Genomic DNA, 19,191 nt, shown 5'->3' on the forward strand with positions numbered 1-19,191 from the left:
AACATTTTCCTTTTAATTTCACTGCTAAGTAGAAAGTTAATATGTGCTGAGGCAATGATAATGACTCACTTTGCTCTGATTAAACTATTTTATGATACATTTGGCCATAAAAGTCAGACAATCTAGTTTAATTATACACAGGAACAACTATTTAAAATGTTAAAGAATATAAAACTGTATACTTACTTTTCAAACAGGTCCTGTGGTAAAAAAAAAAAAAAAAAAAAGATTAGACATAGTTTAGTAAGGCTCTACACCTTCAGGAATCTGTGTAAAAGTGCAAAGAAAATGTGTTGAGTAAGTCCATGGGCAATAACAGCATAGAATGTCATGAGAATGGACTTGCAGACGTGTCCTGGCAGTTTATGACACATTAAAGCTTTCAGGCATGCATGAAGACGACTCATTCCTTTTGGGTTAATACTGGTACAGCGGCTCAGTGACTCAACACCTGCTCAGTACGGGCGAGCCACTGACTCTGAATGAGACACATATTAAGAGAACGAGAGAAAGATATTTCACAATTAGATCTCAAACAATTGTTTTGGATACCTACGTGCCCTGATATGTTTTCTCTTACAACAAAAATGAACAGAAGTCAAGTTGTCAGTGAGTCAAGGTTAAAGGCTATTTTCTTCTCCCCCGCCCCCCCAGCACAAAAAAATCTGTTGATGCTGAACTTAGAGGTCAATAGCCTGCAGCACAACATTTGTAAGTAAGACAACTACTGAATGGCTTTGATTCATAATCATATGACTATAAGAACCTGCCTGCAGCGCTTCTGAGGAAAACAGCGAATCCTCACAACTGCTCTGACACTGAGAGCAAGACAAACTATCCAGTGTGTCAAAATACAAAAAATACAGTAATTAATATAAAATAATAGAGGGGTAGAAATGGTCTCTGGGAATCTCATACTGAACTTGATACATGGTCATAATTCAAATCAACAAACCAGAGGAGTGAATGTGTGAATACACTTAAAATGGTCCTAAGCTATTTCCCTAAACAAATTCCGCCTCTGATAAAAATCATTTTGTGTGCAGTTTAGAAAGTTTCATAGGATAATATTTCTTAACGTAATGTCTGTAATATCTGAGACTGCAATGGCTCTCCATTTTATTATCAATATTTTCAACAACCACAGAAGACTCTTCGAGGGCTACAACTGCCCCCTGGGCTGGACTTTTAATATCACTGGCCAAAGGCCTCTTTTATTTAGTCCAAACAGCACATTAAGCGATTGACATAAGGGAGAATATCCCAAACTTAATATAAAAGCTGTAATGCTTATTTGAGGAAGCATTTGCGGATTAGGAAGACACAAACAGCTTGCAAAGAGCTTGCAGATCATCAGAAAATTGGTGGTAATGCAAAACACACTTATTACAAACATAATTATATCAAACCTGTGAACATCATTTACCTTCTCTTCTGCCATCTTGATGAGTCTTGTGCTTTTCCTCCTTGCACATTTTTTAAATGTACTTTTTCATATATATTGCATACTGCTAATTGATGGTATCGATGCACGTATAATAATTATAATAACACTAACGATGATTCATAACCTCAAACTTTTTTATTTTTACTTTTTTCATTTTTATTATCGTTTTTATTCTTCCAGTGTGCTGGCTACTTGTAGGGTCGATCTATGTTGCGACAGCGCCATCTAGCGTTCATCTATTAGAATATTCAGTCTTATTTGTCCCGCCCAGTCTCCAATCCCATTGGTTTATACATGCTTTGCCGTCGGGCACGTCCTGCTTTGGCCATTGGCTCGGTGACGTGTCCGTCACACTAGTTGACGGAAGTGTAACCACCCACCACAAAGATGGAGGACGACATCTCAGATTTGAGCAGACCACAGATGTATTTGTTTGGTGAGCTCGCTTGTTTTGACGAAACCAACATGTTCTGGCGGCACAGTTAGTTTCACCGTCATGTTATTGTGCACAAATAGCAATTTAACATTTTTAGCTGCAGCTAGCCACGCGGCTATCTGCAGCCCTGTCCTGACTGCTCGCGCCAATTCAGCTCTTTTGTTAGCGAGCCGAGCAGCGCGTGAGGATTCATTACACAGACACGCAGCGCGTGTGCATTCTGTTCAGGATGAGTGCAGACACACGGTCACTTACACGGTGTTACACTTCACCCCTCTCCCTTAGGTTGTACCCTGAAGTCGGACAAACGGGAGTTCAAAGTTGACGTAGACGACGATGATACGGAGCACCAGCTGTCACTCAAAGCAGTAAGGAAGACGCTTTGTGTTTGCACGTAGAAAATACACACACACATGTTTATGTTGACCATCTTCCTGTCTGTCTGTCTGTCTGTGTGTGAAGAAGGATGAAGCATGTGTTATGCTGCATGTGTGTGTGTGTTTGTGTGTGTCTGTGTGTGTTTGCGTGTGTGTGTGTGGCATCGCATGAACACATCTGTATTGTCAAAGCATGGCAGAAGAGAAAAACTGTCAACTCTAACCATTAAATTAATTCACTGTATATCCTGTTGTGACAATAATTAAATTTTTTGGTGTATTTCATTGTGAAACTTGGGGAAATTAGATCCTGAATGATTAAGCTGGGGCATTAATTTTATTTTTGTTTTATTTTAACAGCTGTATCCTAAAAGGTTTTGGTGCCTTACTGGGAAAATGAACAGCTCATAGGTCCCGTCTAATTAATTACACGACTAGTCGTTTTAAGACTTGTACCGTAGCTTTGAGATTATCATTAATCAGTCAAACTGCAACTGTAATATTCAAGTGGCATTACCAGGACATTTTCCCGGAGGCAAAAGTCTTCCAGGAAAACAAAAGAAACCCAAAGTCTGTCAGTGGAAACATGGACAGATGAAGCGCTTCAGGAGCAAAGTCAGCCCGGTGATCCTAAGACTTGGAGGTGGTGTTGTAAAGAGTCAGCTGTGCTGCTTTTTCCAGGTGTGTCTGGGGGCCGATGCTGAGGATAAGTTCCACATGGTGGAAGTTGAGGGCCTCACTTACGATGGAAAAAGGACCAAAGTGCCACTGGTCGTCCTGAAACCGTCTGTCCTGCCCTCTGTGAGTGAACACCATTGCATGACAGCACTTTGTGAAGTATTTAAAGAGCCACTCAGTGCTGTGTAAGTAAAGGCGTACATGTATTGTTATTGTAATTGTCATCTTTCTCTTGTCCAGATGAGTTTAGGTGGATTTGAGATCACTCCTCCTGTTACCTTCCGTCTCCAGTCTGGCTCTGGACCAGTTCACATCAGCGGGCAGCATTTTGTTAGTGAGTGTTAAGGCAGCAGTTTTCCTTTTCATTTCACTGATTTATTGATGATAGACATATGTCAGATGTCTAAATATAAATCACACATCTGATTTAAACAGATTGTGTCCCTGTGCAGTTGCAGTAACCAGTGTTTGCTTTGTAGGTGTGAAGGATTCTGAGGATGAAGAAGAGGAGAACAACACATCACCAGTGAAGCGGCCTGCAAGCCTGATGTCGGGGAAGAAGCCTCCACTGGTATCTGCCTTACTGTGATCTTTAAATGAGCGCATCAACCGAGCTGCCTCAGTTAAATCATAATATCATTTTTCCTCGTAGAAAAAACTAAAGATGGATTCTGATGACGATGAAGACGACAGCGATGAGGATGATGACGAGTATGTTTTTATTTTTTTAAATTGAGATATTATTAGTCACCGTGTATGCTTCAAAAATACCTGTCGCATGCAAAATGTTTACACAGGATTCATTTTATTCAAAAAATGTCTTTTCTAGCATTTATGCAGAGAGAACGCTGTCATGTGACTTTTACCTGGAGTTAACAATTGTTCCTCCTTCCTTTTTTTGTGTAGTGATGATGAAGATGACGACAGCGATGAAAATGATGTCAAACCTCAGAAGAATGTTGGAAAAGTAAGAGTGGTTTTCTTTTTGTATGTAATAATGAGGTGGATATGGAAATATAAATGTTTTTTTTTATTTACATCATCACATGCAGAAATATACTCATTATAAAGCACTTGTAATATCACTACTATGACTTACATAACTGGGAGAAGCAGAGTTTGTGATTGTTGGAACAGACAAACTGAAATTTAAACTGAGTTTTATTTTGTGTCAAGTTAGTGTCTAAAGGCCCACTCACACCGGAGGCGTTGCGGCTGCACCGCGGTCACCGTAGCAGATAGCCGCCAGGCTAGTCAATGAGAGCACTCACACAGGGCGCGTCTCAGAAGCGTCTCTCTGCGCCACGGCACGAGCATTCCGTAGCATTTCTATTTTTGACGCGAGCCGCTGCTAAACCTCGTAAAACTCAACAGAGCACTGCGCACCAGACAGGAAATCCGACACAGAATCAACGTAATAAACTTCCGCCCCCTTTCAAAATAAAACACAATACGCAGTTCACGTAGCTTTTTATAACTTCACATCAACGTTACGTCATGACCGGTGGCAGCAGGTGATCAAAGATCGATCAAAGGGTCTCAACATGAACGATGAGAGAGTAATTGTTGAAGTAGAACATCACACAATCATTTATGACACAACAGATGCTTTTTATAATCTCCTCTATGTCGGAGAAGCAAAGTCAGCTGTTTGTTGTTGTTGTTGTTTTCTTTAGACACAGTTTATCACAGGGTCTTGCGTACATCCAAGATTCTTGCGTGATCTCGCATGAATATGGCCGGCTCGCTCCGCTGCCGTAACGCGGCTGACACACGTCCGGTGTGAGTTGACGCAGGGCAAAGGACGCAGCTAAACCGTGGCGCAGCCGTCACGCTGCTGTAACGCCTCCCGTGTGAGTCCCGTCTTAGAAGGTAACATATCAATGGAGTGCGGATGCCTTTGACACAGTGATATAACTACTGTTCTGGATCCTTTCCATGGTGTTGTCAGACATTTATAAAAACATTCAGAGGCTGTCCGCATCAAAAACAGCATTTTCAGGGATTCATATTGATGCTGTGCAGTTAGCTGAAGGATTACTGCAGCTAGGTTCTCAGGTGCCGGCTGCAGCACTCTCGCTCGCTATGTGACCAGTTTCAAGTGTGTAGTAGACATCAGTCATTCAGGCACAAATAGAAAATATGGTTGAGGTTGAACTTATCAAAGTTACCATTAAAATCAACGTTTATTGAAAATACAACATGCCTTCTGTGGAGCCAGAAGAGACAGAGACAGGTGAAACAATGTTATTTGAACTTGTGTGGCACCAAATAATAATCCCATAATTAAAAGTACAAGAGGATGGCTGTTAACATTTGAAAGGTACCACATGTTTTGAAAGCTTCTAGTGATAAAGTCTGAAAGTCTAAAGTCTGAACTGAGGTCCTTTTCACTATTTACTTATTTGTCTGGTCTTTTGGGTTACAAACACCAAATCATTTTAAAGAGCATTAATTTTATTAGATTATGTCTGAATAAAGTTAATGAATAACTGTAATGAGGTTAATTTTGCATTTGTCCTGTTGCATCACTTCCATCACTGTTGAAACCAAATTAGATATCCTTGAAGGACAACTAACTTTAATTTGTACGGTACATTAAATTAGTTTGGATTGTTTCCAATCCCCTGTTGTCCACCAGGTGTCAGGGTAGCCAAGGGCTTAACCGCAGTATTTTTATTTTTTTCTGTGTGTAAAAGGAATTTCTCTCTGTGTTGCTGCATTCTGCCCGCTCCCCTCTCGTTTCTACCACATCATTTAAACTCCCACAGTCTGTATCCTATAGTAGCATTTCATTTCAGCAGGTTCTTCCCATTCTTGCACTCACTGACCGTCCACCTTTTTGTATGAGACAAAACATGGAACTTTTTCATCCTGTTCGCTCATGTACCCACCTGTTTTCCATGAGTAAAACACAGGGTCTGAGTGGCGTAATGATTGGATTTCTCCTCTGTAATCTACTTGAATTCTCACTGTCTCACCAACAAGACGGCACTATGTTATCCTATACGTGCACACGCACACTCAAAGGTCTATACACAATTTGTACAGGCATGCACACTTACATGTGTATGTATGCATGCAAACTTACAGAAAATGCACAGTGTGCATACATTAACAATATACTTTATATCTACAGTACACATGCAAAGAAGCGCGCACACGCTCGAACCAGTTATGGGAAACATCTTCCCCCATTTTTCTGTAGCACTGCATATCTTTGTCCCTCTGTCATCCCACTGTTAATATGATTGCTCCTTTTTATCGTCTCTCATGCCATTTCAGCTTTGCACCTGGCCTTTGCCTTTGAACACTTGTTTTGCGTGTTACCACAATCATTTGCAAGTGTGTGGGTGCATGTGTGTATCTGCCTCATTTTTTTACTTCGGTGTCTGTTTGTGATTTCTTTCGTTTTCCTTTTTTTTTTTTTTTTTTTTTTTTTTTTTTTTTTTTTTTTTTTTTTTTTTTTTTTTTTTTAAACACGCTATCTTAGAGCAAACTGTGCCAGGCAAAAAGATCAAAGCGGGGCAGATGCGCATACCTGCGACGTGAGCGCCGATCCTCGCCTCAGGGTCAGATGACAGCTGAGCATTTCTGTCACCTGTTGATTTATTCTGTTGTCTTCTCCTCCAATTCCTCCAACTCCTGCGCACCACACCCTCCCCTCCATGACCTTAATCCTTTTCTTCACCTTTCTGTTCTTTAACTCCATGTCTCATTCATTAATAATTAAAGCACAAAACTCCAGAAAATCACTCTGGGAGCTATTATTATTATTTTTGTCTGCTAATTCAGCAATATGTTGATCTTTTTTTCTTTTTTCTTTTTGTGGTGTCGTACCTCGTTGCTGTTTTAAGTACCAAACTTGAATTCCATGACTTCTATTTAGATTTAGTTTGAATTACAATTTAACAACATTGCATAACTAGTGAATCTTGCGTCAATGCTTGACCAATTACTGGCAGTGCTGGTGTTGGTGATGAGAACAAAATGTTAAGAAACAGGACATAATTGGCTTGAATTGTATTTAAGAAGATTCCTTTCTTCAGTCAAAAACTGGAAAAATACATGTATTATGTTTGTCAGACAAACACAGTAACCATGTCTTTATCTTAACTTTACCTGCTTTTCAATCAAATGCACCACTTTTGGCTCCTGGGCTACACTTCATGCCCCAAAAAGTCTTTGTCCTCAAAGTAGAACTTTCAGATAATCTAAGAACCTATGCTGAACATGTCAGACTGCTCCAACACGAGCCTTGTGACTGCATGTAGCTGACTTCCCAACTAGCATAAAAAAAATAACTAGTTGGAAATGGTTGGGTAATGAGAGACTGATTGAAGCACTTTATTTGCTAATTGCTTCAGTGTGGATATCTGGAGTCAAATAAGCAGATCTTCCCTGCGACAGAGGCATGTGACTGACCTTTTTTAGCCGATCTTTCCACTTCCTCAATTTAATATCTCCATTCAGACATCACATTAACAACACGATGACTGCGTCCTTATCTTGTCACATGCAAAAACTGTTACAAACAAAGCCTGTGCTTTAATCTTTTAGTGGTGTTATTCACCACTAAAAGATTAAAGCCCATTTATTGTTATTGGTGTGGTAGAAGCAAAGTGATTTAAACTCACTGGTGATAAACTATTATAATAAACACAAAAAATAAGAGAGAATAAAATCAAATCAGCTGCATGTATAAAGGCCTTACAGAAACAACAGTGTTTCTCTACCTGACAGTTCTGTCGTGTCTTACTATCTTCTGATTTGGAAGAAAAATATAAGAAAATCAACACTGGAACATCCTTCCAGCATCTTGTATTGCCAGGCATTCCTTGAGGAAATAACATGTGTAATTGCCTTGTAGCAGTTATGTCAACATGGGCAATTACACTTCTAGCCCATTCCAAGGTGAATACCAGTGATTGCAAGGAAAGGGTTGGTGCTCAGGAAATGCAGGTACTTGCCTCAGCTATTACAAGGTAATTACACAGGTGATGGAAACCTGACGGGAAGGCCTCCAGTGTGGAGAGGAACAATGACAGGTTATTGGGGTACTAAGTATCTGATCAGTGACAAATTACCGAGTATGTCTGGTGCTTCCTCTGTAATTTCATGTAACGCTGGAGATAATTTCAGTTTTGGTTACATGTCATATCTGATTTGGTTTTAGTTATGTTTTTAGTACAGCCTGTAGAAGAACAAACCTGTTTACTGAGGTACTTTAAATTAAGTATTAAGACATCAACTACTCCTTAAATTTTAGAATGACATGTTCTTGTCCATATTGTTTGTTGTTGTTACTTCTTGTGTTAAAATACTTTGTCTAATTTAAGAATGGGTTGAGGGGTAATGAGGTAAACGCAGCATGGCAGAAGACTCTGAATAAAAATAACCACAATTGTAAGCACTTCTACAAATCTGGTTCACATTATGTTACATGCCAATTATAATTTGTCAGCCATAAAAGAGGCTTGGTAATTAGCGCTTTGATATGGGAGTTTCAAAACAGCATGACACAGGTACCATGAAAATAACAGCAAAATAAGAACAAGCTTTAAGTTACACATTGACAAAAGGAACCACTGTTCAAAGTTTGGAAATATCATGAATACATATGCTGTATAAGATGTATAGATAAACGTCTAAACTGAGCCATCTTTATAACAGTTGTTGCTGTTGTTATTCAGTTACTTCAAAGTTAGTCAGCGAACTTTTTCATTCAGTTACAAACTTTTTTGCTGCTTGTAGTTAGCTGGTTGGTGCCCCCTGCTGTCAACTTTTTTTTTTGTTATTTACTGTGATCATATGTGATCTATAATTCATTTGTTTTTTCACATATTTTGAGCATTTCGGGCTAAATTGAGCTGATGAAAGCCGACGTTTTCCTTCTTTTTTATCAATTGTGGTTGCGTTTCTTTCTCAGGGCCTAGAGTCTTCAGCAAAGAAGCCCAACAAGACTCCGGTGAAACAAAACGGCCCTGCAGGAAAACCATCAGGATCAGCAGTCAAACCACAGATTAAGGTAGGACAGGCTTCATCACCTACCATTTGTTCGATTTTTACAGCCATCATAACTGTGAACCATAAATGCAGAGAAACTAAAAATTGAGAGAACTGTGTTGCCCTCTTCCATAGACCCCTAGACCTGTTTCTCTTTGTTTGTATATATTATTTTAAAATCTGTTTATGTTGAAATATCTGGATTCATGTAGAAGGCTGAAACATGATCTGTTTGAACTGATTAATAAAATATGCAGTTACACCAGACTGTAAGCCAGAAACTCTATTTCTAATTTAAGGCTTCATGTCGCTCTCAAAGGTTTGCAAAAGAATAATGGATAATGAAAATGGGTGTATACATTTATCTACTGCATCTTTAAGAACATGATATGATTTGTCAAAATATATACAGAAAATAGATTCCACAGAATAAAGCAGTGAAGAGCAACAGATGTAAAACCTCAGTCTTCTTTGCAAACAGACATAGATCTTTCACTGCTTACATTAAGTCTGAAGTCAAAACCCGATAACGCCTGCAAGCGGATGCATTACACAATGAAGTGCATTAAAACAAAATCTGTACAAACAACTTTTTGTGTTCAATTATATTTGCTCATACCTGAGCAGAGAAGACACAAGGTGTCTATGACCAAGGGTAATTGTTTGCCATTATTGGCAGTCACAATGAAAACATGCCAAAAAAAACTTGGAGAGCTGTCTCATTCCACCGCCAAGGAATGTGATAAATGCACATTGCAATTAGCTCAACCTGATAGTTAATTTCTTGGATGGAATGTCTTGGACGGCCGCCTCTCAAAACCTAAAGCTTGAACTCTGCCTCTCTTTAAGCAAACACACCTGACCTCTAAACGGGTTTCCTGGGGCAAGGTTTAAACCCGTGACCCCTTGCCCTGACCCTGCCGCCTTGTGTCGCAGCCACCTTTGATGCCCCCCCCAACTCCCTGTAGCACACATCCACATCAGGGAATACAAATTGGCAAGCTTCTCTGCAAGTTTACACATTTCACAAAGCATGTTACTGTGATAAAAATGACCAGATAAGGCATTATGTGTTGGCATGCAAATGCTCGTATGATAAAACATGGCGCACCGTCTCACCCAGCCGCACACCCTGTGCACATTGTCGCTTCTTGTCTGACGTCTTGAAAGAAAGCTGTGTAATTCTTATCATGTTAAACACTGAGCCACAGGATTGCTAAATTCCTGAGGCGAGAAAGCCCCCCACCCCCAGGGCTAGCGTTCTTGGTGTGTGGGAGAGTGCAGCTAATTCTGTAGTGGCCGTTGTCCAGACATAACACGGTGGCTCTCGAAAAGCTCTGGGGGATTAGCCGACGGGCAGCTGAACTGCCGAACCGTCCCGTCAGTTTAACTTTCTGGCCCGTGGAGCTTCAACTGCCCCATCCCCTCTCCACTTATACACAACAACTGTTCCCTCTCTACAACCTCTTCACACCCCTCACTTCCTGGACACACCTTCTCCCAATTGCTCTCATTACCAGCGTTTGATGTCTGGTGCAGCTTGCGCTTCCAGATGCCCCTGAGGAGCGAGGAAGCGGGTGTGGATGTCTGTTTTTGCTTTACTAAATGCAGGTGACTGGTCATTAGATTGGCTTGTCAGATCTGTTGCCAGTACCGCAGTTCTCACCTCTCACAGCCCAGCATGTTGCCGCACCTTCTTGCGTAACAGGCTCAACACGAGAACTAGCTAACTCGAGATGTGCTGATCTGAAGTAACTTTATCTTGCAGCTGGTCTCTTTCGATTGATGAGTTTGGAGACATTGATGCTTTCAAGCACACGTCACAGTCGTAAAGTTGTTAAAAACTCCACTCAGGCTTATCCCAAAAGGTTGTGAGTCATTGTTTTAGTGACTGATTGACACATGTTGTAGCAGGTGCCTGTCTTGTTAGTGCTTATTTGCTTTTCCTGTGAATGTAAGGCTGTTGCCATGGATATAATACTATGGGATGGCCCCGTTGTTCATGAAAAATGCACAAAAGACCAACCCCTTTATTGACATATACATATACAAGTCATAAGATTCAAGTCACAGGTTCCCATTGGCCTGACGTTTTTCCCAGACATGGTCCCCCAAGGCTCTCATTCCGACAAAATGACAATTACCATCCGTGGGCAGACCTGATGAGCAAAGGTGTCGCAACCATGTGTTTGCACAAGACAAGTGATCGCATCAAATGATAGTGTGCTTGTGATTAAGTTCCATGTCTCGTGGCATCTGTAATCAGCGTCTGGCCCAGATGAAAAAGCAAGGCTTTGTGTGTTTATCAGCTGTTTCAGGTCCACAGCTGTCCTTTGGAAGTAGAGAGCTGCCCATAAATAATAAATACGTAGTGCATTTGTCTGGCCAGGAGCCAGCAGCATATGTGTGTGTGTTTTTGTAGTCTGGTATGTGTGCGTCAAGGTTTTCTTCATTTTCCACCTTTTGATCTGTGCTATAAAATGCAGATCTCTTGGGGACAGGGACAAGTAATTGCATTTTTTTTAAACGAGAGAATTTATTTTGTCAAGATCATTCCATTCCACCTGTTTTTAACCATTTCAAGTCTTACCCCCGCTTTTCAAAGCCTGCAGTTGTTAAAAGTATCAGGTAGTAACACAATGGCATTTGCTGATTGCTTTAATCCAAAGCACCTTAAACATTAGGGTTGGGTGTGGAGAGTTGGCTCTGAATTTCAACTAGTCCCAGTTGTATAAGAAACCTGCCTTTTGATCCCACTTATCCAACCCTGAATGAAAATATTGACCCACCTCCATCTTGGTTACCCAGGCTTGAGTCCACGTACAGCGGTCTGAGGTATACTGTATGTCTACAGTGTGGTGTATTGACTGGAGCTTCTGTTTATAAGTGTGGTTAAACTGCACATTCAACATAAGCTAACATCCAGCTTGTGTATGACAAGATTATAGCATATCTGTTTTTCATCTGAATCAAAACAAATATGACAGATCTATGACAAATCAGTGTTTATGGCCAGTCTGCTGGAAATATAAGTTTTTTCTGGCAACATATTTTGGGTTACTTTCTGACTCAAGTAATATGACCAACATGTAGAAATATGAATCAAATTGATACTGAAGATACTCAAACCTACATGGAACCAAACAGTCCATTTGCTCATGTTTTTGCTGTTGTTTGACTCAAAGGGTAAAGAGTTGCTTTATAGATGGCCTCCCTTTTCTTTCAAATGTGTCTCTGCCTATCAATGAAACCCTGCAATTTCACTGGATTCCACATCGTCTTTGCATGTAGGGACAAGCTCTGTGGCTTGTGTAACATGCAGTCACGGCGTGTTCTGTGGTGTGTGGTGTGTGTGTTTGTGTGTGTGGTGTGTGTGTGTGTGTGTGTGTGTGTGTGTGTGTGTGTGTGTGTGTGTGTGTGTGTGTGTGTGTGTGTGTGTGTGTGTGTTGTTGTTGTGTCACAGTCATACGCTTCTAATTTAGGACCTCTGGGGCCTCGACTGCCCCGTTCTGGACACACCTGTGGGTTCACTAGTTCAGTGCTCGTGCTGTCCTCCTCTTAACAAACACAGGGGACTCTTAGGGTCATGGCATGGCATCAAAAAATTGTGAAGAAGGGTTGCATGTGCCTGTTTTAGACATGACCATTCATAAACATTGAACATGAGGAACATAAGTTGCACTTCAACCTTTTTTTCTTTAGTTGGGATTTACCATCAAGGGAAAAACACATTTGGCAACCTCTATTACTCATTGGAGAGTCGGGGCTTGCCCTCTCCTGCTTGCAAACAATAAAAAGATAATTTGTACCTGATGTATTTGTTAAAGATGGTGTAATTAGGCTAGAATTTGTTGTCCTTTCTGATGCTTTAATCTTCTTCCAGCTGGTTACCCATGCCAAGCCTATAAAGCTAGACCCAGTCAAAATGGGTCACGATAGGGCTGTAGGCCAGAATAGCCTGTTGGTCAGCAAATGGATTCATCACCAGTAAGTTAGACCTCGCAATTCTGCGTTCAGTTCAAATGAGAACATGGGAAAAATAAAAAGTAATAGCAAGAGCTGAACCTGAGTAAAAGAAGAAATATTGTGGCATAATATGAAGTTATCGTTTTATCTACAACGCTTTAAATCTCTCTCTATTTGACATATCAATCAGTGTTTCTTATCTAGCTGATAAATTTTCTTTCTAGACACCTGGCCCAGGAAAAGACAAACCCCAGGCTGGCTCGTCTAAGTCTCCCTCTCTGACTGAGATTAAGAACAAGTTGTCAACGGCAGCCAGGGAGGTACGGCTGTCATCCTCTTTTGCAAATTACCACTCTTAATTGAATGTCTGACGCATGGTTAAGCTGATGATTTAATGGCCTTTTTCATCAGGGAAAACCACTGCCGAAGACGGAGCAGAAGTTTGAGAATTTCGTGAAGAGTTCTTTTAAAATCTCGGACAAAAAAGTAAGTAAAAATGAGTCATTTGATGTATTATGTATATATTTATTGATAGCACATGGTTTTTAGAGCCCTGATTGCGAGGCATCTGAGATTGGTCTTTGTTTATTAGCTTTTACATTTTCAGCTCTTACATCACATGCAATTTATATCAGTTTCCCCATTTATTTTGCAATCTATGCATTTAAGTCTCCGAAACACTTAGCCGTGGGGAGTTGTTTGTTTTCTAGAAATATTCCAGTTGCTGGGTGCACATGTACATCAACCTTCATTCCAGTTTTAAGAGCTTTGCACCATGACAGATAGGCAGGAATGCATTATTGTTTCTCACACTGTCCTCATACTTCACACTGTCCATTATGCCTCAAATGTCTTTCCAGCACAGTGTGTTCTCTTTGAATTATATTCATTTTGTGTCAGCGGGCTCTTTCGAGATGGAATGGGAGTATACCTGCCAAGGCAAACTCTTTTTTCAGTGATTTACTGGATTGTGTGTCTTTTGTAGCCTTAATGAAGGGGACTGGTGGTATGTGGATGGTACCAGTCTCTTTCACATTCAAGGCCTTTGACCAACCCAGAAAAAGGGGTTTTCTAAATGCAGGACCTAAATCTTTTCTAATGCGGCTTGTCATTTCAGAAGAAAAACAGTTTTGCAGAGCATGAATTAATCACCCAAATACCTTTAGATTATCACCACAGACTAAATTATTTTAGGCAGTGTGTCAGACAGCAAAGCTGCCTTTTTTGTATCAAAGCATAACTGGAAAAGGGCTATTTGAACATTCATTTGTGATTACATTGCAGTATTAAAATGTTAACTGTACTGCTATGAGAGCAGGTGAAAGCTCTTTAGACCGACACAAGGGCCGGTTGGACAACGAAAAGAGCGGGGGTGGAGTTGGGTCGGGGGGAGCTTGTTCATCCCAGTGTGTAGAAACATCTGTGGAAGTGCTTTGGTTTCATCAGCCAAGGCTGAGATCTGTCAGACCTGGAGCACCTAGTCATATACTCTGGTATGTACTGTTGCCCCCACCCAACCCCTCGTCGCTCCCCAACATCTAAAATCAGCGTTCCCACAGGCGAGACGCACAAAAGCATGTTGTAGTAAAAGTGAGTCATATGTCTAATGCTGTATAGCACTTCATTTGGATCGTTTATAATATCTGTTGTTATTCCTCTCTGTACCTTTCTCAGGTGGTCAAGGACCTTTGGAGTTTTGTACAAACACTGAAGATCGAGAAGAAGTAACAAACCTTTGAAGCATTTCTATGTTTTGCATCCTGAAAGACATTTAAAGGCACAGTCAGCGAGATTTCCTACTTGGCCTTACTGTGTCATCGTTGGTAACTCTGACTTGGAGTGACCAGAAGGACTGAGTGCTGAAAATGGGTAAAGCTATTAATGATTCAGATGTCATTGTAATTTAAATTTGAAGCACCTCCTGGAGCTAATTCATAATTCACTCTCAAACTCACTCATTCACGTGTAGCAGACTGCATATTTTTCTTAATGGGGGGAGGAGGGGGCTGTGTACTTCATCACATGCCAATCTGCACCGTCTATAGGGAAGGAAAGTAATGGCACCCCCAATTAGGACCTGCAGATGTATATTGTTGTGTTAACACTGCATGGTACAGCTTGGCTTTACTCCACTGAGTTGTGGATAGTACCTGCTACTTACCTAAGCCAATTCTGAACAGATGAGTGAAGAATTGGCTTAGAGGTAATTATCACCAAACCTGACCACAGACTTTTGTTTGAATTCAACACATAAGAGCTCATAGATGTAAATCATAAATCAACAAACAGCGGCTATAAAAGTGACAGCAACTGCAGGTGGTGTAACTGTAAAATTACAGAAGCTATTCCTTTCCTTTCCTGTAGAAGGTGAGATCAGCGTGCATACATCTCACTTTCTTCACTTACAGTAGCCACATGTTACATTGGAGCTGCAGGTGTGATACTGCTCTGCAATTTGATGATGTTGGCTGAGCTGGTTTCATATGCTTCGTATCCATGACACTGTGTGTCCTTGTTAAGTCAGCAGTGCAATAGGAGATATTGCAGAATGTGCCTTTAAATATCTCAACTGTAAACTGAGATCAATCAGAGTCCCAATTTGTGTGAATTTGAACAAGGTTGATTAAGAGCTGATACGGGGCGGGGGGACAGTGACAGTATATTTTTCCTGCAAGGTTTTGTTATTTTAGGTTCTGTCTGGCTTTATGAAGCATTATCAGCTTGTGAAACATGCTTACAGATTGTATTATGAATTTGTCTGCTCTATACACATTGTACAGAAAAATGTCAGCGTATGTTGAGATACCAGTTTTTTTTAATTGGGTCACTCAGTTTGGTCATAGTAACTCCTGCAGCAGAACATGCAGCAGTAACTGTACTTTTTTAATACACCAAGGGTTACTTTTTATTTCCTGCAGTGATGAAGCAAAAAAATTCTGTTCATAAACCATTTCTTGTATAAAACAGGAGTGCAGCTTTGAAACAGTAAAAAACACATATCTACATGGATGTGTGCAGTTTTAAACTTGCTACTGTTACATATCTCTGTTGAGTAAACAAGAAATGTCTCATCCTGTGTTGTTACCATGAACACACCTGACATTTCTGGACAAGAGCAGTGTCATTCTTAATTTTGTTGTTGCTGTCTTGGAGTGTGAATTCATATCAAGCTATTAACATCTGTTATTATTCGAGGGGTTTTCATTATACTGATTACAGCCAAAGTCATCTATAGAAAAAGAGCAATACACAAAACATTGTCAAGAGTATTATGAGCTCTATAAAACCAGCAACAGATGCCCCGGCTAAAATGTTTTTCTTTAAGTAATATACATCACATACAGAAAATTAAAAACAAAAAAACAAAGTAAAAAGATTGTCTAGGTCCAGGAGTATATTTACATGGCACTAACAGTTTTCAGTGTCTTTCAATGCACTCTAAAACAGATTACAAACCTATGATTAACATGGATTATCTTATTTATTACAACATAATCATAAGGTATATATCAGAAAATTACATCAGAGTAACATGGCATCATTTACAGAAACCCCATAAAGAACTCGACCCCATAATTGTTTGCACTCTTGTATATCAGTGTTCTGGTGACAATAAGCATATACCCGCTCTGTGCTTATGTGTTTATGATCCTGTATAATGCCTTTTATGAGCCAAATGTTGGCAGTTGGATACCATCTTTAACCAATCAAATTGCTTGGTCCAACCTGTAAACTGTACTACTTCAACTAACTACGGTCCTGATAATTTGACCTAAATATTAGATTTGAAATATCTGTAAGTCTTTGTGACTTGACTTAATGATGGAGTCCTTCATCCATTTCCCATTTCCCTCATATCAACCTTTTTTTCTGTAATTAAACCTCTTGCTTTTATTTACAAGTACGGCAGCTGAACAATTGTAGTTTTAAGTGTACGCTTAATCCGCCCTTTGCTAATAGCTGGTTTTTCAGCTTGCATCTGTTGTCATGATCTTTATTTGAAATGTTGTGTTCTAGTTTGGTATAGTTGTTTGGTGTTTTTATGTTGAGTATGATTCCCCTTTTTAAATGTTAAAATGCCGCCCTGCTTTTGTTACCATGTCATTTTAGTTTTGTCATCTTTTGATTCTGTATGGAGTCATACAGTACCTAAATATGTCCAACTGAAAAAAAAGGAGATTTTTGTCATAATTGTATTTTTTTTTGTAATAACTGAAATGTTGTTGAAACCTGAATTCAATTTGCAGCAAATACTGCTCCGTATAGAGCTCCTGCATGGTAAAATATTGAGTTTAGAATGGCATTAAGCATCAAGGTTTTCTGGATTTTTAGTAGTAGCAATCTACCATTGCATCAGACTGAAGTAGTTCTGATGTATGATTGATACTGCATATAATATTGCCTTGCGTCCAACCTGAAATACCTACTGTGAAACAACAGTATGTGGTGAGGGGCATCTTATCATATTTGCTGCATATGTCAATGAGAATTAAATTGTAACACACTGTAATATTGTCAAATCTGAATAGATATGAGTAGATGACGGCTGAGCTGACTCAACATGTGCTGAAAGAAAATGCATTTTGTCTATTTAGTCAAACTTTATTGATTAGTTCATGCATGATTGGTGATGGTGGATTCATTCATAGTTTGTTGAGATGAACATATCCATCCTTTTTTTTTATTATTTCCTACCTGTAATATTTACCTGAATAAAGTGAATCCCAGCTGGTTTCGAATCACATTTTGATTTTTATCTGTAGACTAAATCTTAGACCTCTGAATAATGTAGCTTTCCTCTAGAGGAATATATCACTTATGAATTCAACATTAACAATTAAATGTTAAACTTTCTTTTAACTGTAATAACCACCCATCTTTGCTGTCACCACTGGGTGGCACTGAAGTCCAGGCGTTAACTTCAAAGCGAACCTTCATAATGATATAAATTGATTAAGCGTTTACCTGAAGTGTGAGTCAGGCATTACTTCACTGCCAGCTGAACACTTTTTGCCCTGTAGCCACGAGGAAGTGAGGCGCACTAGCGGATGCAGCCACGGGATGACGCACAATTTTATGTTCCAAACAAGACAACTGAGAGGCACGTGGAAATCCCCCCTTTGTGGTTGACTTGAATTCCAGTCCAGGGTTTGACTGAACCAGCCTGGAGGTATTGACACACACACACACACACACACACACACCAAAATGCCAAAGTACAGACACACACATACTTTATATATATCCAAAAATTCCTAAGAGGAATCAAAAACCTTGATAGAAAATCTAAAGTAAGTTTATTTAAAGGTTCCATATTTATTTTTTCTGCTGTTTAAATATCCATTTTGATCTATACATTAGGTTCAATGTATGCAAATTATTTGTGTGCAAGATATATTTTTCGTAGTAATCGTAAATATATTATTAAAGGGTGTAACAAACTGAGTCAGCAGACCTTACGTTAATGTAACGTGTAGGGTCTGAGGGTGGATGAAAGTCAGTGTCAGTGGGGGCTCCGGGCCTTGTCGATGAGGCTAGATTCAGTCAGGACAAAGTGTTCTTATAGTGTGAGGTTTTGGTCCTGATGGACCACAGACGCCTGCTGGAGGAGAGTGTCTCAAAAAGTTTGTGTCTGGGGTGGCAGGGTTCGGCCACAATCTTACCTGCATGCCTCAGGGCCCTGTAGTAGAGCACAGCCCTTGAAGAGATGAAAGATTGCAGCCAATCCCCTTCCCAGCAAACTGATTGATACACTGCTGTCGGCCCTTCTTGACTGTGGCAGCAGCTGGAGATTGGGGTGAGGATGGAATTATTGATCGAGGTCTAAAGGTGCACCATTGTTGTCTTTGACCAGCAGACAAGCACTCGTGAGTAAACACCAGGCACTCTGTGTGGTAACCATAGAAATGTTACAGATACGAATTTAGACTAGTGTTAAGTATGTGTGTTTGATGCCAACTAAAGACTGTTACTACAAACAAGTTTATCTAATACATTCAGTCTTGTGCTGATGCTCTGCCATTTGAATGCCCTCCTGTTTATGGCCTGATAACTGTTTAAACAGCAGTTACATATTTCATGAAACTCACAGACCACCACTGTAACAGTTTCACAGGATCACACGCGCCTCTCATTAAAAATTAAGTACAAAGTGAGTTAATCACTCCACGTCTGAAATGACCATCACACTTCTCTCTGGAGTTGTGTTACGCAGCCTAACTGGATGGTGGGTCAGTGTGGAACGTGCTGGTAACATGGGAGGGCTGTGACATCACAACCTT

At 40.1% G+C, this 19,191-nt stretch overlaps 1 protein-coding gene across 1 annotated transcript; it reads left to right on the top strand.

The window, feature by feature from the left end:
* The first annotated feature begins 1,794 nt into the window (after positions 1-1,794).
* Positions 1,795-17,642, top strand: npm1b (nucleophosmin 1b). The gene is made up of 11 exons (XM_010731431.3): positions 1,795-1,883; positions 2,169-2,251; positions 2,942-3,061; positions 3,179-3,272; positions 3,418-3,509; positions 3,591-3,649; positions 3,845-3,905; positions 8,868-8,966; positions 13,135-13,230; positions 13,322-13,396; positions 14,585-17,642. Exons 1-11 carry the CDS (start codon positions 1,835-1,837, stop codon positions 14,636-14,638), a joined length of 882 nt encoding a protein of 293 aa, XP_010729733.2. The 5' UTR covers positions 1,795-1,834; the 3' UTR covers positions 14,639-17,642.
* The last annotated feature ends 1,549 nt before the right edge of the window (positions 17,643-19,191 follow it).

Source organism: Larimichthys crocea, chromosome I (assembly GCF_000972845.2).
Source record: "Larimichthys crocea isolate SSNF chromosome I, L_crocea_2.0, whole genome shotgun sequence".
In the NCBI taxonomy this organism is placed as follows: Eukaryota; Metazoa; Chordata; class Actinopteri; family Sciaenidae; genus Larimichthys; species Larimichthys crocea.